This window comes from Nelumbo nucifera, chromosome 5 (genome assembly GCF_055504915.1).
Source record: "Nelumbo nucifera cultivar China Antique chromosome 5, China Antique-T2T, whole genome shotgun sequence".
NCBI lineage: Eukaryota > Viridiplantae > Streptophyta > Magnoliopsida > Proteales > Nelumbonaceae > Nelumbo > Nelumbo nucifera.
The window spans coordinates 44,500,319-44,519,244 of record NC_142653.1 but is presented as its reverse complement, the minus strand read 5'-3'; the positions used below and the strand labels follow the sequence as shown (position 1 = coordinate 44,519,244).

At 39.4% G+C, this 18,926-nt stretch overlaps 1 protein-coding gene and 1 pseudogene across 1 annotated transcript; both read right to left on the bottom strand.

Moving 5' to 3' along the window:
- On the bottom strand, window positions 1-5,617 carry LOC104608577 (acetolactate synthase 3, chloroplastic-like; annotated as a pseudogene).
- A 139-nt stretch (window positions 5,618-5,756) lies between these two features.
- LOC104608502 (acetolactate synthase 3, chloroplastic-like) lies at window positions 5,757-8,120 on the bottom strand. The gene has a single exon (XM_010274516.3). The coding sequence runs from the start codon at window positions 8,001-8,003 to the stop codon at window positions 5,988-5,990; it is 2,016 nt and encodes a 671-aa protein (XP_010272818.2). The 5' UTR covers window positions 8,004-8,120; the 3' UTR covers window positions 5,757-5,987.
- Window positions 8,121-18,926: the final 10,806 nt, after the last annotated feature.

Here is an 18,926-nt window from a genome sequence, read left to right as displayed (position 1 = left end):
GGTTGAGCAAAAAACCTATTAATTACTACACACTAAAGAACTAAAACTGTTTCTTTTTTTTTTTTTTTTGTCAATTCAGAAACTCCGTTCTTTTATCAATACCAATTCAGAAACTCTGTTTTTTTTTATCATTACCAATTCAGAAACTCTTAGTAGTCAAATCTAGGTGCAGATATTGATTTCACTTCCTTTTATATGTTTTAGTCTGTTTGAGATGCTCAAATCTCTTCAGAAATTAACCTCTATTGCTGTGGAAGGATGAACTATACCTCTCATACATAAAAGAGACTTTGGAGTCTACAAGAAGTAGCTATCAGATTGAATAAAAAAACTATTAATTACTACACACTAAAGAACTAACTAATTTAACACCAGAGGCAGTTAATATTGGCAAAAAAAGAACTTATACATTTTAACCATACTACATATAGCACCTCATAAACGTAGACTAGTGAACTGTAACACAGACAGCATTCTTTATCAAACTTGGATTTAGATTAAAAAACACATCACTGCCAATACTGCATGGTCAATACATCGATCTACCATCACCTTCAGTGATCACATCTTTGAAGGCTCCACCAATTGGAATCATAGGCAGCACATGCTCTTGATGGGTACGACAACATCCAGCAAGTATGGTCCAGGGGTCTCTAACATTTTCTTAATTGCTTCCCTTAGCTCGCTCTTCTTTGTTACACGGGCAGCTGGTATATCACAAGCTTCTGCAAACTTCAACATGTTGGGAAAAATCTCAAACTCCTTTGATGGGTTCCCAAGCTTCTGCAAACTTCAACTTTGTTACCCGGTTTGCCTTGTAGAACCGATCCTCCCAACGAACAACCAAACCCAAATGTTGATTATTTAAAAGCAACATCTTGATGGGGAGATTTTCCACCCTTATAGTTGCAAGCTCTTGGACATTCATGATAAAACTTCCATCCCCATCAATATCTACAATAATGGCATCAGGTCTGGCCACAGAAGCCCCAATAGCAGCAGGCAACCCAAAACCCATTGCACCAAATCCGCCTGATATTAACCACTGGCGCGGCCTCTTGTACTTGTACCATTGAGCTGCCCACATCTGATGCTGCCCGACTCCAGTGCTTATAATAGCATTTCCATCTGTCAGTTCATCCAGAACCTTAATTGCGTACTGAGGAGGAATGGCTTCTCCAAACGTCTTAAAAGACGATGGATACTTGATTTTCTGTTCATTAAGTTCTTCCCTCCATGCTGAAAATCCAAACTTGAGCTTTGGTCTTCTTTCCTCTATCAACCTGTTTAACCTTTCTAGTGCCAACTTTACATCAGTGCAGATTGAGAGATGGGGTTGCTTGTTCTTCCCAATTTCAGCCGGGTCAATATCAATGTGAACAATCTTAGCCCGACTAGCAAAAGCCTCAATTTTTCCTGTGACACGGTCATCAAATCTGACTCCAAATGCAAGCAATAAATCAGATTCATCTACCGCATAGTTGGCATCAACAGTACCATGCATTCCAAGCATCTGAAGGGATAACTCGTCTTATCCAGGGTAAACCCCAAGACCCATTAAAGTAGTTGCCACGGGAATGCCTGTGAGCTCCACAAAACGTCTCAGCTCCTCGCTTGTGTTCAAACATCCACCACCAACATACAAGACTGGATTTTTGGACTCAGATATAAACCGAATAATCTGCTCCAGATGGGCATCGTCCGGTGATTTCGGCAATCTGGACAGATAACCCGGTAGTTTTATCGGCAAATTCCAATTGGGCACAACAAGCTGCTGCTGGATATCCTTCGGGATATCAATCAGTACAGGACCCGGACGACCCGAAGTTGCTAGAAGTAATGCCTCACGTACAATACGGGGGATGTCTTCAACGTCAAGCACAAGGTAGTTGTGCTTAGTAATGGATCGTGTAACCTCGACAATGGGGGTTTCTTGGAACGTAACAGTGCCTATCATCCTGCGCGGAACCTGTCCTGTGATGGCAACAAGAGGAAGGCTGTCAAGCAGGGCATCGGCCAGGCCGCTGACGATATTGGTGGCACCAGGACCAGAGGTGGCGATGCAGACCCCCGGGCGGCCTAATGCACGAGCGTATCCCTCTGCAGCAAAGATACCACCTTGCTCGTGTCTGGGGAGTACATTACGGATTATGGAGGACCGAGTGAGGGCTTGGTGTATTTCCAAGGATGCTCCACCTGGGTAAGCGAAGACAGTGGTTACGCCTTCACGTTCAAGAGCTTCCACAAGTACATCGGCACCCTTTCTAGGTTCATCAGGCCCAAATCGGGAAACGAAAGTGGTGGGAGAGGACGAGGTGGTAGTGATGGTAGAAACAGTGGTGGCGGTGGCAGCGGCAGCAGTGGCCGCGAGTTTTGGTTTCCCATCTGAAAGGGTGTTTGTAATGAGAATAGGACGGTGGAAGGTAGGTTTTTGGTAGTTCGTGGAGATGGGAAGAGATATGTGATAATGGGGTTTCAGGGAATTCAAGGAATCGAAGGGAGAGGGTTTTGGGAGGGAGAGATACGCTGAAGCCGACGCCATTGCTGACATCGAGAGAGGTTGAGCAGGGTTTTTCAGTAGGAAGCTATACTCCACCATTGATATATATGCCAACGGAGATTGTACTCCTACCGGTGAATTTTGTTTTTGAAATGTTGGAATGAAGATACAAAGCAAATGATATACCTGTTTACAGAAACAGGTGTTTTGGGACTCCTCTCTTTTTTAAGAAAAAAGGTATGAATAAATAAGTCCCCAAAAACCAAATTTTGAAAGAAAAAAAAAAAAAACTAGATGTAAAAGCGTGTATTTCTAAGTACAGATACGCCTTGGCCGATACACAGGGGCATATAGATAGTTAGATACTTTCAACCATACAGGAACAGGAGGCATGCGTTTGTAAATAACCCTTGAAATTAAAGAGAAATAAAGCATTGCATTTTTTTTATGAAAAGTTCAAGCATTGTATTACTGACTTGTCAGATTGTTAAACACCATGTACACCAAGGGTACAATGGGATTGTACAAAAACAATTTATGGCATTCAAACAGCACCCAAAAGATCCCAAAATATTGATAAAAAAAATTAGCACACAAAAGATCCATGTCAAAAATCTACCAGAGTTGCAAGAGTTGTAATTCTTATCCTCAACCATAAAATTTCTGAGTTTTAGAGCTGCCTTAAGAATATTGAACAGAAAAACAAAGAAACTGGCATCTCAACATCTATATAAAAGATGTGAGAAAGTTACCTAGTCATTACCAAAACAAGTGCAGGCATGTATGCCATCTGCTAGATAACAACATATGTTTTGATCAGTAACTGGATTTCAGTGGAAGAGGAATGGAAGATGATACAAAGCAAGAGGGCAGAGCTAACTAGGCACAAAGATAGAATGGAAGCAAACATGTGAGGAAAAAACAGTCCCTCATCTCAGGGAAAAAAAGGAAAATAATACAAGAATGACCTGAAAATACTGCACATGGAGTTTGCCATGTAATCTTCCAATTTCAGGATTCCATTGAACAACACGTTCAAAGCAAGCCAAGAGCTCAGGCAGTTATGATACGAGTATCTCAACAGAATCCTGTTGCCAGACCTTCCTATCACAATGGCCCTAGGAAAAGATGAAAGAGGACTACTATCTACTCCAGGAATGGGGATTCAAAAAGACAAAAATGAATGCTTGGAACCAGGTCAATAGAAGAGCAAGCCAGGCTGATAAGTGAAGATCCAACTAAAATCTAATAAATGGTAAAGAGCAAGACTGCTTAGTAGATTACTAGGTTCACTCTACTCTCCAGAACTGGGGAGTTTGGAATTGGAATGACTCAAGTGTTGATCTTAGATAGACAGAATAGGCCGAAACAACAAAACCAGGTTTTAACAGGTCAAATGACTCAAATTCATCCAACTGTAGCTTCCTGGATGACAAATACATCCAACCAGAAGAGGTCCTCATAAATCAGATTATTGGAAGCCTAGGAGACTGGCTGAATATCAATCCACACTTCAAGGATGATAGTCTTTCTTCTTTTCCCACCAGAAAAAATAAATAAATAATCAGTAACTGATGGTGGGCCTGCAGTCTTTGAGGATACATGCCATCTTCTTCCCCTCTATGCCCAATGGCAATGTTTTGAAAGTATATACTATTTTCTATATGAGGTAATAAGTAAACTAAAGAAATTAAAAAAAAAAACAGATATAAATTTATAAGATAAATGTTGATGAAAATGCACATATAACAATCAAGATAAGTGGCATGAATGAAAAACATGGCTGGGTATCAGCTAAACTGTCCTTTTAAAGACCCAGTTTTGTAGTTGAGTAGTTGGACCATCAAAACTCAAAACCAAGTCATTTAGCTAATGAACAGTGAGAGCCTACAGCAGCTTTCCAGGGTTTATACAATAGTTGTGTGTTATTATAACATTTATAAGGTAGGTTCTAAATGTTGTACTAAAGTTTGTCATTCTTTGATTACCTCATGCCCAAAAACCTTGTGAATTTGACAAGTTTTGGAGTTCACTCCATGCCATAATTCTACTGACTCAGGAAGCTGATCTAAAGTCTAAACTGGGTAAGAGCACAAGTTCATTAACAACTTCAAATAGCTTGAAAGAACATTCAGGTAGGAAGCAGCAGGAAATCCACAATCTGTCTATGCATCTGAACTTGGAATATTGTACCTGACTAAAATGTCATTACATGTATAGCATATTAACAATGATCCTAATTGTGAAAGTTATAGTTTTAAGCCCACCTATTGCACAACATTGAACATTTTAATTCGTGTCAAAATTAGCAAGGAGGTTCTGATTATTTAGCAAATTCAGGTGAATTCAGGCTGAACAGCATTGGAAACTATGAACCATTTTCATGAGCTATCAGATATTTTCACTTCATACAAAAGCAGAGCAATTGTACTGCATTTCAGAATTAAAGCAAGATGCAACACTCCAATTTGTTTCTACTTCAAAAACCATAGCCATTATCCTTTTACATCTGGAGAAATAGCACATTCTATCTCATTAATGTAGGGCTAGTTAATAAGGTCAGTCAGTAGCTTTTTCAAAATCCAGCGAAGTATGCTTTTCAATCTAGTGGCAGCCCTCATGGGTCATCATCAAAGCCTTCTCACAACTATATGGGGTTGGCTAAAAGAATCCTGTTTTACCATTCTGAAAAAGGTTAGCAAACTAAAGCAAATGACACCCGGTTTTAAAACATAAAAATAGAAAATACCAATTCAGAAAGTCTGTTTTTTTATCAATACCAATTCAGAAACTATTAGTACTCAAATCTAGGTGCAGATATTGATTCCATCACCTTTTATATGTTTTAGTCTCTTTGAGATGCTCAAATCTCTTCAGAATTAACCTCTATTGCTGTGGAAGGATGGACCATACCACTCATACATAAAAGAGCCCTTGGAGTCTACAAGAAGTAGCTATTAGGTTGAGCAAAAAACCTATTAATTACTACACACTAAAGAACTAAAACTGTTTCTTTTTTTTTTTTTTGTCAATTCAGAAACTCCGTTCTTTTATCAATACCAATTCAGAAACTCTGTTTTTTTTTATCATTACCAATTCAGAAACTCTTAGTAGTCAAATCTAGGTGCAGATATTGATTTCACTTCCTTTTATATGTTTTAGTCTGTTTGAGATGCTCAAATCTCTTCAGAAATTAACCTCTATTGCTGTGGAAGGATGAACTATACCTCTCATACATAAAAGAGACTTTGGAGTCTACAAGAAGTAGCTATCAGATTGAATAAAAAAACTATTAATTACTACACACTAAAGAACTAACTAATTTAACACCAGAGGCAGTTAATATTGGCAAAAAATGAACTTATACATTTTAACCATACTACATATAGCACCTCATAAACGTAGACTAGTGAACTGTAACACAGACAACATTTTTTATCAAACTTGGATTTAGATTAAAAAGCACAGCACTGCCAATACTGCATGGTCAATACATCGATCTACCATCACCTTCAATGATCACATCCTTGAAGGCTCCACCACTTGGAATCATAGGCAGCACATGCTCTTGATGGGGTACGACAACATCCAGCAAGTATGGTCCAGGGGTCTCTAACATTTTCTTAATTGCTTCCCTTAGCTCGCTCTTCTTTGTTACACGGGCAGCTGGTATATCACAAGCTTCTGCAAACTTCAACATGTTCGGAAAAACCTCTGACTCCTTTGATGGGTTCCCAAGATATGTATGAGCCCGGTTTGCCTTGTAGAACCGATCCTCCCATTGAACAACCATACCCAAATGTTGATTATTTAAAAGCAACATCTTGATGGGGAGATTTTCCACCCTTATAGTTGCAAGCTCTTGGACATTCATGATAAAACTTCCATCCCCATCAATATCTACAATAATGGCATCAGGTTTGGCCACAGAAGCCCCAATAGCAGCAGGCAACCCAAAACCCATTGCACCTAATCCGCCTGATGTTAACCACTGGCGCGGCCTCTTGTACTTGTACCATTGAGCTGCCCACATCTGATGCTGCCCGACTCCAGTACTTATAATAGCATTTCCATCTGTCAGTTCATCAAGAACCTGAATTGCGTACTGAGGAGGAATGGCTTCTCCAAAAGTCTTGAAAGACAATGGATACTTGATTTTCTGTTCATTAAGTTCTTCCCTCCATGCTGAAAATTCAAACTTGAGCTTTGGTCTTCTTTCCTCTATCAACCTGTTTAACCTTTCTAGTGCCAACTTTACATCAGTACAGATTGAGAGATGAGGTTGCTTGTTCTTCCCAATTTCAGCCGGGTCAATATCAATGTGAACAATCTTAGCCCGACTAGCAAAAGCCTCAATTTTTCCTGTGACACGGTCATCAAATCTGACTCCAAATGCAAGCAATAAATCAGATTCTTCTACTGCATAGTTAGCATAAACAGTACCATGCATTCCAAGCATCTGAAGGGATAGCTCGTCTGATTCAGGGTAAACCCCAAGACCCATTAGAGTAGTTGCCACGGGAATGCCTGTGAGCTCCACAAAACGTCTCAGCTCCTCGCTTGAGTTCAAACATCCACCACCAACATACAAGACTGGATTTTTGGACTCAGATATAAACCGAATAATCTGCTCCAGATGGGCATCGTCCGGTGATTTCGGCAATCTGGACAGATAACCCGGTAGTTTTATCGGCAAATTCCAATTGGGCACAACAAGCTGCTGCTGGATATCCTTCGGGATATCAATCAGTACAGGACCCGGACGACCCGAAGTTGCCAGAAGTAATGCCTCACGTACAATACGGGGGATGTCTTCAACGTCAAGCACAAGGTAGTTGTGCTTAGTAATGGATCGTGTAACCTCCACAATGGGGGTTTCTTGGAACGCATCAGTGCCGATCATCCTGCGCGGAACCTGTCCGGTGATGGCAACAAGAGGAACGCTGTCAAGCATGGCATCGGCCAGGCCGCTGACGATATTGGTGGCACCGGGACCAGAGGTGGCGATGCAGACCCCCGGGCGGCCTAATGCACGAGCGTATCCCTCTGCAGCGAAGATACCACCTTGCTCGTGTCTGGGGAGTACATTACGGATTATGGAGGACCGAGTGAGGGCTTGGTGTATTTCCATGGATGCTCCACCTGGGTAAGCGAAGACAGTGGTTACGCCTTCACGTTCGAGAGCTTCCACAAGCACATCGGCACCCTTTCTGGGTTCATCAGGCCCAAATCGGGAAACGTAGGTGGTGGGAGAGGACGAGGTGGTAGTGGTGGTAGAAACAGTGGTGGCGGTGGCGGTAGCAGCAGCAGCGGTGGCGGCGAGTTTTGGTTTCCCATCTGAAAGGGTGTTTGTAATGAGAATAGGACGGTGGAATGTAGGTTTTTGGTAGTTCGTGGAGATGAGAAGAGATATGTGGTAATGTGGTTTCAGGGAATTCAAGAAATGGAAGGGAGAGGGTTTTGAGAGGGAGAGATGCGCTGAAGCCGACGGCATTGCCGACATCGAGAGAGGTTGAGCAGGGTTTTCTGGTAGGAAGCTATACACCGCCCACCACCAAAGAAAGTGCAACAGAGCACACCATCACCACAGAAAACAAATAAAGGATAAAATGACTTAAATCTCCCTTCTCGGGTGATTCATCGGACAAAGACCTCCCTTCCGTGATGAAAAACCCAATTGTGCCCTTTCTTCAGAGTCATAATACCACGCATCAGGTGATATATCATTAGGTTTTAGGGAGAATGACGATTCAGCCCAGCGAGAATTCATATGCCAAAGTACGGTTGGGGTAGATGCTAGTTTCACAGGTGGGCATGCATATATACGACAATGGAGATTGTACTCTCCTTCAAAAATTTGAAATTACAGCCACTTCTTTTTATAAATCGCATCCTACTCGTGAATTTTCTTTTCGAAATGTTGGAACTAAGATACAGGGCAAGTGATATATATGTCAATGGAAAAATTAGGAGGTAATTTGTTGATCATGGGAAACCATGGCTATGGGTTTTCAAAGACGTGGATAGACAATAGTAGCATTTAACTTAACGATAAATTTGAAAAATTATCTTTATGGTTTAGCTAATTGATTAAGTGTACCTTTATTCTTTGAAATTTGACTAACACTATCCTTACTGTTTTTAACAATTAACTAACTCTACCCTTGTCGTTAGCATCCATTAATGCTTCATCACAACTTATACACATGTGACTTATGTGACTTATACAATTTTTTTAAAACCCAATATTGCCCTCGTACCCTGAGCCTCCACTCTCTCTCTTCTAATACCTTCCCTTCCGCCTTTGTCTCTCTCTCCATTCTCAACCTACGGATGCAAATAGATACCGGTCATCATTACTCAACAAACCCAACTTTGGCTTGCTAACGCCTCTAGAAATGGCGGAAATGGATCGTTCATCTATGCCATTGCTTCCACTTATACCGATCATTGCTGATGAATAGCAGCTTCAATCTTGCTCTACTCTTGTCTGGAGTCATTGGAGTGACCAAGATTTTGCATCTTTTCATATTCGACGAAGCCTAGATCGTCGAGAGCATCGGTGAGAACCATTGTAGCTATTGGTGAAGTCAGACCAGGAAAACCAATCTTTGTAGCAACTACATCGTCATCGGTGCCTCAGCTTAAAACCATCCCCTTCGTCTTCATTGTATGTACTAGAACCCGCCACTCGAAAATCTTCACCATTGGTTCTCGGATTCTCAAATGGTGAAAAGAGTTGGTCTTCATCAATTCAGTTTGCAGACAAGTTTCAGACGGAAGTTGTAGCAGAGCGGAGAGAAGCCGGTGCATGGAGGGGAGAGAAGCCAGTGCATGGAGGGGAGAGAAGTCAGACCAGGAAAACCAATCTTCGTAGCTACTGCATCGTCGTCGGTGCCTCAGTTTAAAACCTTCCCCTTCATCTTCATTGTATGTACCAGAATTTGCCACTCGAAAATCTTCATCAATGGTTCTCAGATTCTCAAATGGCGAAAATGATTGGTCTTCATCAATTCAATTTGTAGATAGGTTTCAGACGGAAGTTGCAGCGGAGCGGAGAGAAGCCGGTGTGTGGAGCGGAGAGAAGCCATGTACCAAACCCATTTGATTTGAGTATGAAGCCGATGCGTTGAGGGGTTGTCGTCGAGTAGTGAACAGAGCACTCGTCTATATCCGAGTTGCAGTAGCAGCGGTGATGAAACAGGGACGTGGGTGAATGGGGGAGAGAGAACGAAGGGATGAAGAGAGGAGAGAAAGAGAGGGAGGGAGCCCTTCATCGGTGGTTGTCGTCACCAGCGACGGCTGTGCCAAGAGGGAGAGAGAACGAAGGGCTCGTCGCTTGCCGAGCAATCTTCGGGCAAAATAGGAGTGACCGTAGTCATTCTCTCTCATTCATCCCCTACTTCCTTCGAACGAAAAACAGCAGCGGTGGCACCCCTCCTGACGATTCTCCGGGCCAAACAATAGATTCTCCAGTAGGCAGAATCCGATGTTATGAAACGGGTTTTTAGGTGCAAAAATGACGGGGATGTAAGTGTTGAAATCACTGAGTTCAGTGTTTCTTTCCCCTTTTCTCTATTTTATTTTGAAAAATTGAAGAAGAATAAGGGGTAAAATAGTCTTTTTTGCCTTCCGTTAACAAAAGGGTAGAGTTAGTCAATTATCAGAAACAATAAGGGTAGTGTTAGTTAATTTTCAAATAATAAGGGTACGCTTAATCAATAAGCTGAACCATAAGGGTAGTTTAAGAATTTAATTGTACTTGTATTTTTTCATGTTCTTCTTTTTAAAAATTTGAAAGAAAATAAAGGGTAAAAGAGTGAGAACGAATATTTAAGTCTATTTGAAAAAGTAAGGATAGCTTTAAGTCAATTTATGAAAACTCAAGGCATATTTAAATCGAGTAGTGTGAGTTGCCACATCGTATTCATCAACTCTGAAAATAAAAAAAAAATAAAAAGCTTCGAGCAACCTACAGATTCAATCAGTGATCACTAAGATTTCTAATCAGTGATCAGTAAACCAGCGCCAGCTCTATCAGCAGAATGGTTGCTTTGGAACTGATCATTGCGGGTTCAAAAGTTAAAACGGAGAGAAAGTAGGCTGTGGGTTAGTCGAGACGAATTTGCCGACATAAGAAAGCTTTAACTTTATCAGAGTCGAAGAGCAGTATGTTCGTGAATGCAATGGTCGAAAAATAAAAAGCACGCAGTTAGTACATGATGATGATACAGCCATGCAGGGATGGAGATATCAGAGTTATCACCGTCACCAAGGCTGTAAACTCCGCCAGTTTTTTTACATTTAAGATTTCACAGGTAGCATAAATGTCATCGTCATCATCCAAATAAGGTTTTCTGGCATCGAGCCTGTACGGTTTTCCGGCATCAAACCTGTTGCCCATCCATCTATAAGGTTTTTCCAGCAACAAGCGTGTAAGGAGAAGGAAGATGCTACAATTCTTGGCACTTTAATTTCAAACTCGTGAGACCAAAATAAGGAGAACTCTCCCATGACTCATCCAGCAACTTCACTCTCTAATACAAGGTACTCTTGACCTATCATTTTTTCTATATATCATCCTTGAATCTACATCATGAAATTTCTTTCGTGGAATTGTCGAGGATGTAATAACCCTCAAACGCAAAGCCAGTTGAGAAGGTTGTACAACTCTGAAAATCCAGAATTAATATTATTCATTCCAGAAACAAGATTAACTTTTGATAAAAGCAAAAGACTAGCCAGAAATTTAAGGTATCGTCACTTTGAAATAGTGCAAGCAATTGGCCAATCAGGGGGTCTCTTTTGTGCATGGAAGGAAGATTTGTCATGCCACATTCTTCATGTTCGTGTTCTAAATGCACCTCCACGGACCTACTTCTTGCTTATGGTTGCCCAAAAAGGGCACAAAGACGGGCTTTTTGGGAAGAAGCTAGCAGGTGGCATGATCTTCATGACACTCCATGGATATTAATAATGGATGATTTGAATGACATAGTCTCTATTCAACATTACAATAGTCAAGTTGCTTAGCGATGCCGACAATCAAAAGCCCTGCAAGCTTTCATCTCTACTTTTGGGCTTATACACATTGGATTTATTGGACCTCCTTATACATGGAATAATGGATCGAGTTGCAGAAAGGCTGGATAGAGCCTTCGCAACCCAAGGTTGGTCAATGCAATCAAATAGTTGAAGAAACATGGCATGAAGCTACTAAGGGTCCAATTGGGCAGCAAATCTCAAAGAAATTGAAAATTTGCAAAGTCAAACTTCGAACTTGGAGTCGTTCCAAATTTGGTCAGATTGAGGATAATTTGAAAACAATTCAAGAAAAGCTTCTTCATATGCAATTAAGGGACCTCACTTCTAGCGAATTAGAAGTATACTGCAAAGACTGCAGAAGGAGTATGATGATTGGCTTAAGAAAGAGCAACAACTGTGGCGTCTGAAATCAAGGGAATTATGGTTAGCCGAGGAATAGATTGTATTAAAACTCACTCAGTCAGGTGAATGGACTACTGATAAAACTGAGATTATGCAGTCATTCTAGCACCTTAATGAGGAGGAACTCTTCACTTCAAGTCAATTGGATAATGTCCAATTCTCCACTCTTTCTGATCTCTAGATAGTTAGCTTGTTGACGCCACCTACTTTTGAAGAAGTAACTGTTGCAGTTAAGGCTATGCATCCTCACAAGACCCCTGGACCTGATGGTTTCTCGGCTTTTTTTACCAAAAATACTAGCATATTTTGGGAATGGACATCTACAATCTTGTGCTTCAGTTCTTCTATACAGGTCAGTTTCCTATTCAGATAAATAATACAAATTTTGTGTTCATCCCTAAACAGAGCTCCTGAAAGTCCGTGCCATTATCGCCCTATAAGCTTATGTAATGTTTCATATAAAATCATTACCAAGTGGATGATTCGAAGAATGTAGCCTCTCCTCCAGGTTATTATCTCTCAGAATCAATCAGGTTTTTTGAAAAATCGAATGTGCACGGATAATATTATATTAGCCAAGGAAATGATGCACCAAATGAGAAAGCAGAAAAAAGGCAAGGGCTGGCTCGCCTTGAAATTAGATATGACCATGGCTTTTGGTTGTATGGGTTGGGAATTCATTAAGGAAGTATTGAGAAGAATGAATTTCCCTAACAAGTGGATAACCATGGTAGCTCAATGTATGGAAACTCCAATCTTCTCGATCAAGTTGGGAGGGGAAGCTATGGGTCACTTCAAACTCAAAAGAGGACTACGACAAGGTGATCCCCTGTCTCCCTACTTATTTTATAATTGGAATGGAAGCTCTTACCCAATTGCTGAACAAAGAAGTTGTTGCAGGACATATTGAGGGATTCAAATTTGGTAAGCTCCCATAGCCAATAAGTCATTTATTGTTTGCTGATGATTGTATTCTATTTTGCCGAGTAGAATTGAGACAAGTAAAGAGGCTCAAAGATATAATCATGGAGTTTGAACAAATCTCTGGACAAAAGGTAAATTTCACAAAATCAAGCATTGCTTTCAATAAAAATGTGCACAAACAGCACCAAAAATTTTTCTCTAAAGTGGTTGTTGTTCAGTACTTCAAGGATATAGGCACTTACTTGGGTGTGAAGTTATGGCTTTCTAGAAATGTCTCATCTGACCATAAAAATTTGGTGGAAAGAATGTAGGCAATAACAGACACTTGGAGAGCCAAATTGCTTTCTCAGGTAGCCCGTACTACACTTATAAAGGCAGTTGCGCAAGCTGTTCCTCTCTACACTATGACCACCACAATGCTTCCTAAGACAGTAACCACTACAATTGAAAAAATTCAAAGAAGCTTTTAGTGGCAAGGGTCTTCCACCGGCAACACTCTACACACAGTCTCATGGGCCAAATTTTGTTTGCCAAAATCAAGAGGTGGTATGGGCTTTCGAGATACTCATTTGATGAACAAGGGAATGTTTGGTAAACAAATATGGAGATTAATCTCCAATCCTTATTCTCTTTGGGCAAGTAATATAAAAATTAAATACTTCTCACACACTAGCCCATTTAAAACCAAGCATAGTAGTAGGGCATCACCATGGTGGAGGCAGGTTCAAAAGTTACTTAGGGACATTCAAGCTGACCTTCTGTGGTTAGTTTAAGATGGTACTCGTATAGATGCTTATTTTGATCCTTGGGTCCCAACTATCAGAGGAGGCATTCCTTCCACCTTGCAGCCACAGGTTATGAGTAATATCAAAGTAAGTCATTTTCTTAACCCCAATGGAACTTGGAATCTTTCTCTACTTCAAAATTCATTTACCCAGAATTCAATTAAGCATATTATACAAATAACACCATCCACAAGTGTTGACAAGCTAATTTGGAAGAGAAATAAGTTGGGTACTTATACCGTGAAATCTGCATACTAGACTTTTCTCAATCAAAATCCATCTTCTTCTGCCTCCTCCTTTAAATGGTCATTAATTTGACAAACCAAAGTGCCCTTCAAGTACCAAGTATTTGCACGGAAGGCTCTATGGGGAGGAGTCCCAACAAGAAGTAAATTGAGACCATGGAATAGAAATGCAGAGGTATCATGCATTTTTTGCAATCATGAAGAGGAGAGCTTTTCACATCTATTTTTCAAATGCGACTTTGCAAGAGTTGTTTGGTGTCAAGCCCAACTTGGTATAAACCCCAATATAGTGAATGGTGTACACCTACAACAACTTATTTCGGATTGGCTTCAGTCACTTGGGCAATCTTTTAATGCAGAAATCAGATTATGCTTTCTGTCCAAATTTCAGGTACTCCTATATCTGATCTGGGAAGCACGCAACAAGAAATTTGTCCCTAAGCCCAATAATTGTTGATTCATGTCTCATTCTCTATCAAGACAAATTAAAGACATTGTCCCTAAGCCCAATAACTGAGAACCATTATCTAGTATTCACTGATGGATTTTATGATCACCATGCAGGCAACATAGGCATTTGTTTTGTCATCAAGAAATTAGATGATAGGCAGATCATTGCAGCCCAAGGGTCAGCCTATAGAGCCATTGACAGTTATGACGTAGAGCTTCATGCAGTCACCAAGGGTTTAGAAGCTGCTATAGCATTGTAATGCCAATCAGTGCAAGTTTTCCTGGATGCTGAAGTAATAGTTAAAAAGTTAAACCTTCTAGTAATGGAACGTACCTGGATCGATCAAGTACATTTTGGACGGATTTTGCATCTCCAAAGTCAATTTAGGGATTTAAAATTTATTTACATATCTATAACTAAGAACACTTTAGCTCATCTTTTGGCTTATTATGCTTGTAAATATCAAAGGCACTCACTCTACTATGGACATGTTACCTTGTACAACTTTACTGACAATATAATTTAATCACCACTCTTTTGCTTGAAAAGAAAGGTATATTTAAGTCTTTCACCCTAGATACGATTATACATATGGCAAATTTCTTAATTGTATTCTTATGGTTTAGAAAATTTACTAATTCTACCCTTATTGTTTACCTATTGTCTTAAAATACCCTTAAGTTTTCTGACAATTGTCCAAAACCTCCATTGTCGTTAACTTTCTGTCACACTCTATTCACATGTGACATTATGTGACTGGTATGATTTTATAAATTCCTAAAATGCTCTTTTAGGAAAACTCTGGAAAAACTCTACCTTCTGTTTTTATCCAACCTTAGTAAGGAAGTTGATGGTGGAAATGGTTGATCCTACAGTGATGAGTCAAGTGAGGGCCTTGAAGAAGAATGTTGAGGTTGAGAACAAACTTAAACTGGAATGGAATGGAAAGTGATAATAAAAAGCATGGGGTTGAGATTAATAAGCAATTGCGGCCATATTGACATTGGTAATAGTTTATTACGATCCCCAATAAGAAAACAAACACGTCAATGCACATTGGCATCATGTATTCCTGGTATCATAGTCGAATCACATCAATAAAATCTACTACTATCATTGACGTAGCTTGCCTTTGGGATCTCAAAGTGCCATAACCTATCCACGATGTTGACAATATTTAACGCCAACGACAATGGTCAGAAATTTTGGGGTGCTTTAAGACAATATGTAAACAAAGGTAGAGCTAGTCAATTTCCTAAACCTTAGGGATACTTTAAGAAATTTGCTCTTAAACGTACGCCTCTTGAAATTTTATTTGCAACAAAACTCCTTGAACTTTACTTTGCGATAAATACCTCTAGTCCTCAAGTTAGATGATTAAATGTGTTAAATTATCAAAGTACCCACTTAAAATGTCCTTATTTTCTTCTTCTCGTTATTTTCTCTTAAATCCTAATTGAACATAAATACATCCATTTTCTCTAAAACAAAACCAGCTAAATAGTAAGAATCATCGACCCAAAAAAATAATAAGAACCATTTTATTTGCATAAAAAAGGGTTTTTTTTAATTTTTAATTCATTTCATTGACATAACTATCTCTCTTCATCTTAAAATATAAAAATTATCTACTCATTTCTCAAATAAATCAAGAAAAAACAAAGGAAACCATAAAATTTATATTTATTAGAAAGAAACCTCTACCATTTCATTTGAATATTAAATCCAGTCACAAATTTATAAGGATTTGTAGAAACAATTGAGAGGACTTCAATGTTTTATTTAGAAATCTAATTGAATATAATTGGTTTAAATAATTGAATAAAAAATTGTTTAGGGATTTGAAAATTTTAAACAACTGAATGAGAATCCTTTTGAAGTTAACTATGGAACTCCAACACAAGAAGGTATTTGCAGTAAAGTAAAACTTTAGAAGGTCTTTATCACAAATGAAAGTTCAGGGGGATCTTTATCACTGACCCCATAGTACAAGGGGGCCTTTTTAATTTACCTGTTTTTAAAATACTCAAATTGCCTTCCAAAAATTTGTCTTTGACTTAGGCCCTGTTTGATTCACTTCTAAGTACTTATTCTTATAAGTATTTAAAAGAAGTGTTGGGACCACACATTAAGTGGAAAAAAAAACACTTATAGTTATTTGGTAAACAAGTCACATATAAGTGCTTATTTTCAAAATAAAAAAAAAGTACTTAACAAATAAGCATGTTGAAAGTGGCTTTTAGCACTTGTTCAAGAAGTGCTTCTTTAAAAATCGAGGATGTTCTAATCCCTTGAAACATTTCATAATCCCCAAAGTACCCCTGTGAATGGAGAAAAACTTGTCTTCTCCATTCGCCCAGTTTGAACAGGGCAGCAACGGCTAGGACGAAAGATGTTTATTGCTTGGCTTGTCTCAGGTCTGAAATCTTGGGTGGAAATCCTACCTGAAACTCACCAGCGACATAGGTAAGGCTCCCTAATCCTACTACTTTGGGCGTTTCAACTTTCTTTTTATCTTTTCTTGTGTATTTTAGTGAAATAATTTTTTTTTATTTTTAATGATATTAAATGAAAAATGATGCATGTTGTATGTGTATTTGGTTCTAATATTGTTTGTATGAATATCTACAATTTTTTCTCATTTTTGTTGAATATTACACAAATAATATGTAATTATTTGAATTCATTTTGTTATGTTATTGCATATTCTGAATTTTGCTTCATCTTTTGGAATTTTAATGTGAATAAATATGTTCTTGCATATTTTTGTTGAATATTACACACATTTTTGTGTTTGCTGATTTCTAGTATGAATATTGTGATTGCATTCTTATTGATTTTTGTGATGTGTTTTACATTTTTTGATTAAACTGAAATTTCATTTATTTTTTTAATGACATGAAAATTATTATCATACTTTTTTTAGTTTCTCCTTTTATTTTATGATGTGATTTACATTTTTATTAACTCAAAATTTCAGTTATTTCCTTATTAGTAATATGAATTAGAATTATTATCCTATTTTTTGGTAAATTTCTCTTTGCATTTTGTGATGTGTTTATTATTATTATTATTATTATTATTATTATTATTATTATTATTATTATTATTATTATTATTATTATTATTAAATGGATCTGATGAGGGATAATTTGGCCCACCAAGTAGCACGGTGACACATGGAGCAACCTGTCAATTAGGTGACATCTCAACATTTTTGGACACCTCAGTTGGCCTGGTCACCTCAGGCACCTCGGGTCACTCAACTAATACTGAGGTCCGAACAGCTCGTCATATCCCCAATCTGCCAAGGTGCCATGTAGCATCCTTCTAGAAGAGAGCCAGTTGTCTCCGATCCCTTTGGGATCACGTCGCTTGTCAGCGGATTTTATATGTATCCCACCCGAATTGGACGAACCTGGATAAGCTTTATCCACTTACACAGGGCTCATCTTCGGGTGCAGAACTGACTTCGAGTCTAGCGGGCTGATGAGCTCGGAAGCGTTACGTGAGGCCTATGAAAGCTCACCTATATAAAGGTATCACCATCATCTTCAAAAGGTACACACGATCTAGCTCTCTCATTAGCATTCTAAGCTCTCAGCTCTCTCAAAAAGCTCCTATGCTAACATAAGCATCGAAGTGCCAACGTAAAGCACCCCGGGACCTCTGATCTACTTGTCTTGTAGTTTGACCTGGCCACGTAACAAGTCGATGTCTGAACTGTCTTCTACCAGGGAGAGACCATATTGTGCTACATCAATTGGCACTATCTGTGGGAATGCAACAAAAAGTCTAGTTCATTCTCATCACCTATGTTTCTTCACTTTTACTGATCAATGACTTCCTCAAGCAACAACTAGCTCGCTAATGTTAACAACCAAGTAATAGGGGGGCAAGAGCAACCCAAGTAAACGTCCCTTTCCCTCCAATTGAGCAATCAATAGTTCCCATGAGGATCGACATGCGATAGTTCCACGAGCTGGTGCAATACGTTTGTTGCATGAACCTTCAGATGTGGACTTAGGAGGAGAGGTTTGCTACCTTCATCTAACAACCGTAGCAGCAATGCCCTCAACAGAAACAAAACCTGAATTAACAATAGAACCCCCAAAACCAACAGAACATGAACCAGAACAACAAGAACCAGCATTACTAGCAACTAGGCGACCAACAACCCATTGTTAGAAACCAGGACCAGGTCCCGGATCCACCTTATCGCCCTAACGACCGGAACTAGTTCCCAGTGGAGGATCACAACAAAGCCATGACACCGGTTGGGACAAAAGGAAACAACACAACTGAGGTGTTGAAGAGGAGACATTGTTGACGCTCGCGTTGCAACATTGGGAAAAACCACCTTGCTCCCACCAACAACGAGGAGGCAGAGAAGAAAGAAGAAGTTAGTCAGGTTGTTGTGCAACCAATAGCACTGCACGTGTCCCAAACCTCGACTTTGGCACCAGAGATCCTAATGGCCCAAGGGTTTCAAAGCCCCAAGCTTGGAATCATACTATGGTACAATAGACCTCGTTGATCACATTGATAGATTCTAGGCTCTAGCTTCATGGGGT

Excerpts from the sequence above, each read along its gene's own strand:
- LOC104608502 (XM_010274516.3), bottom strand. The coding sequence starts at position 8,003 with ATGTCGGCAATGCCGTCGGCTTCAGCGCATCTCTCCCTCTCAAAACCC.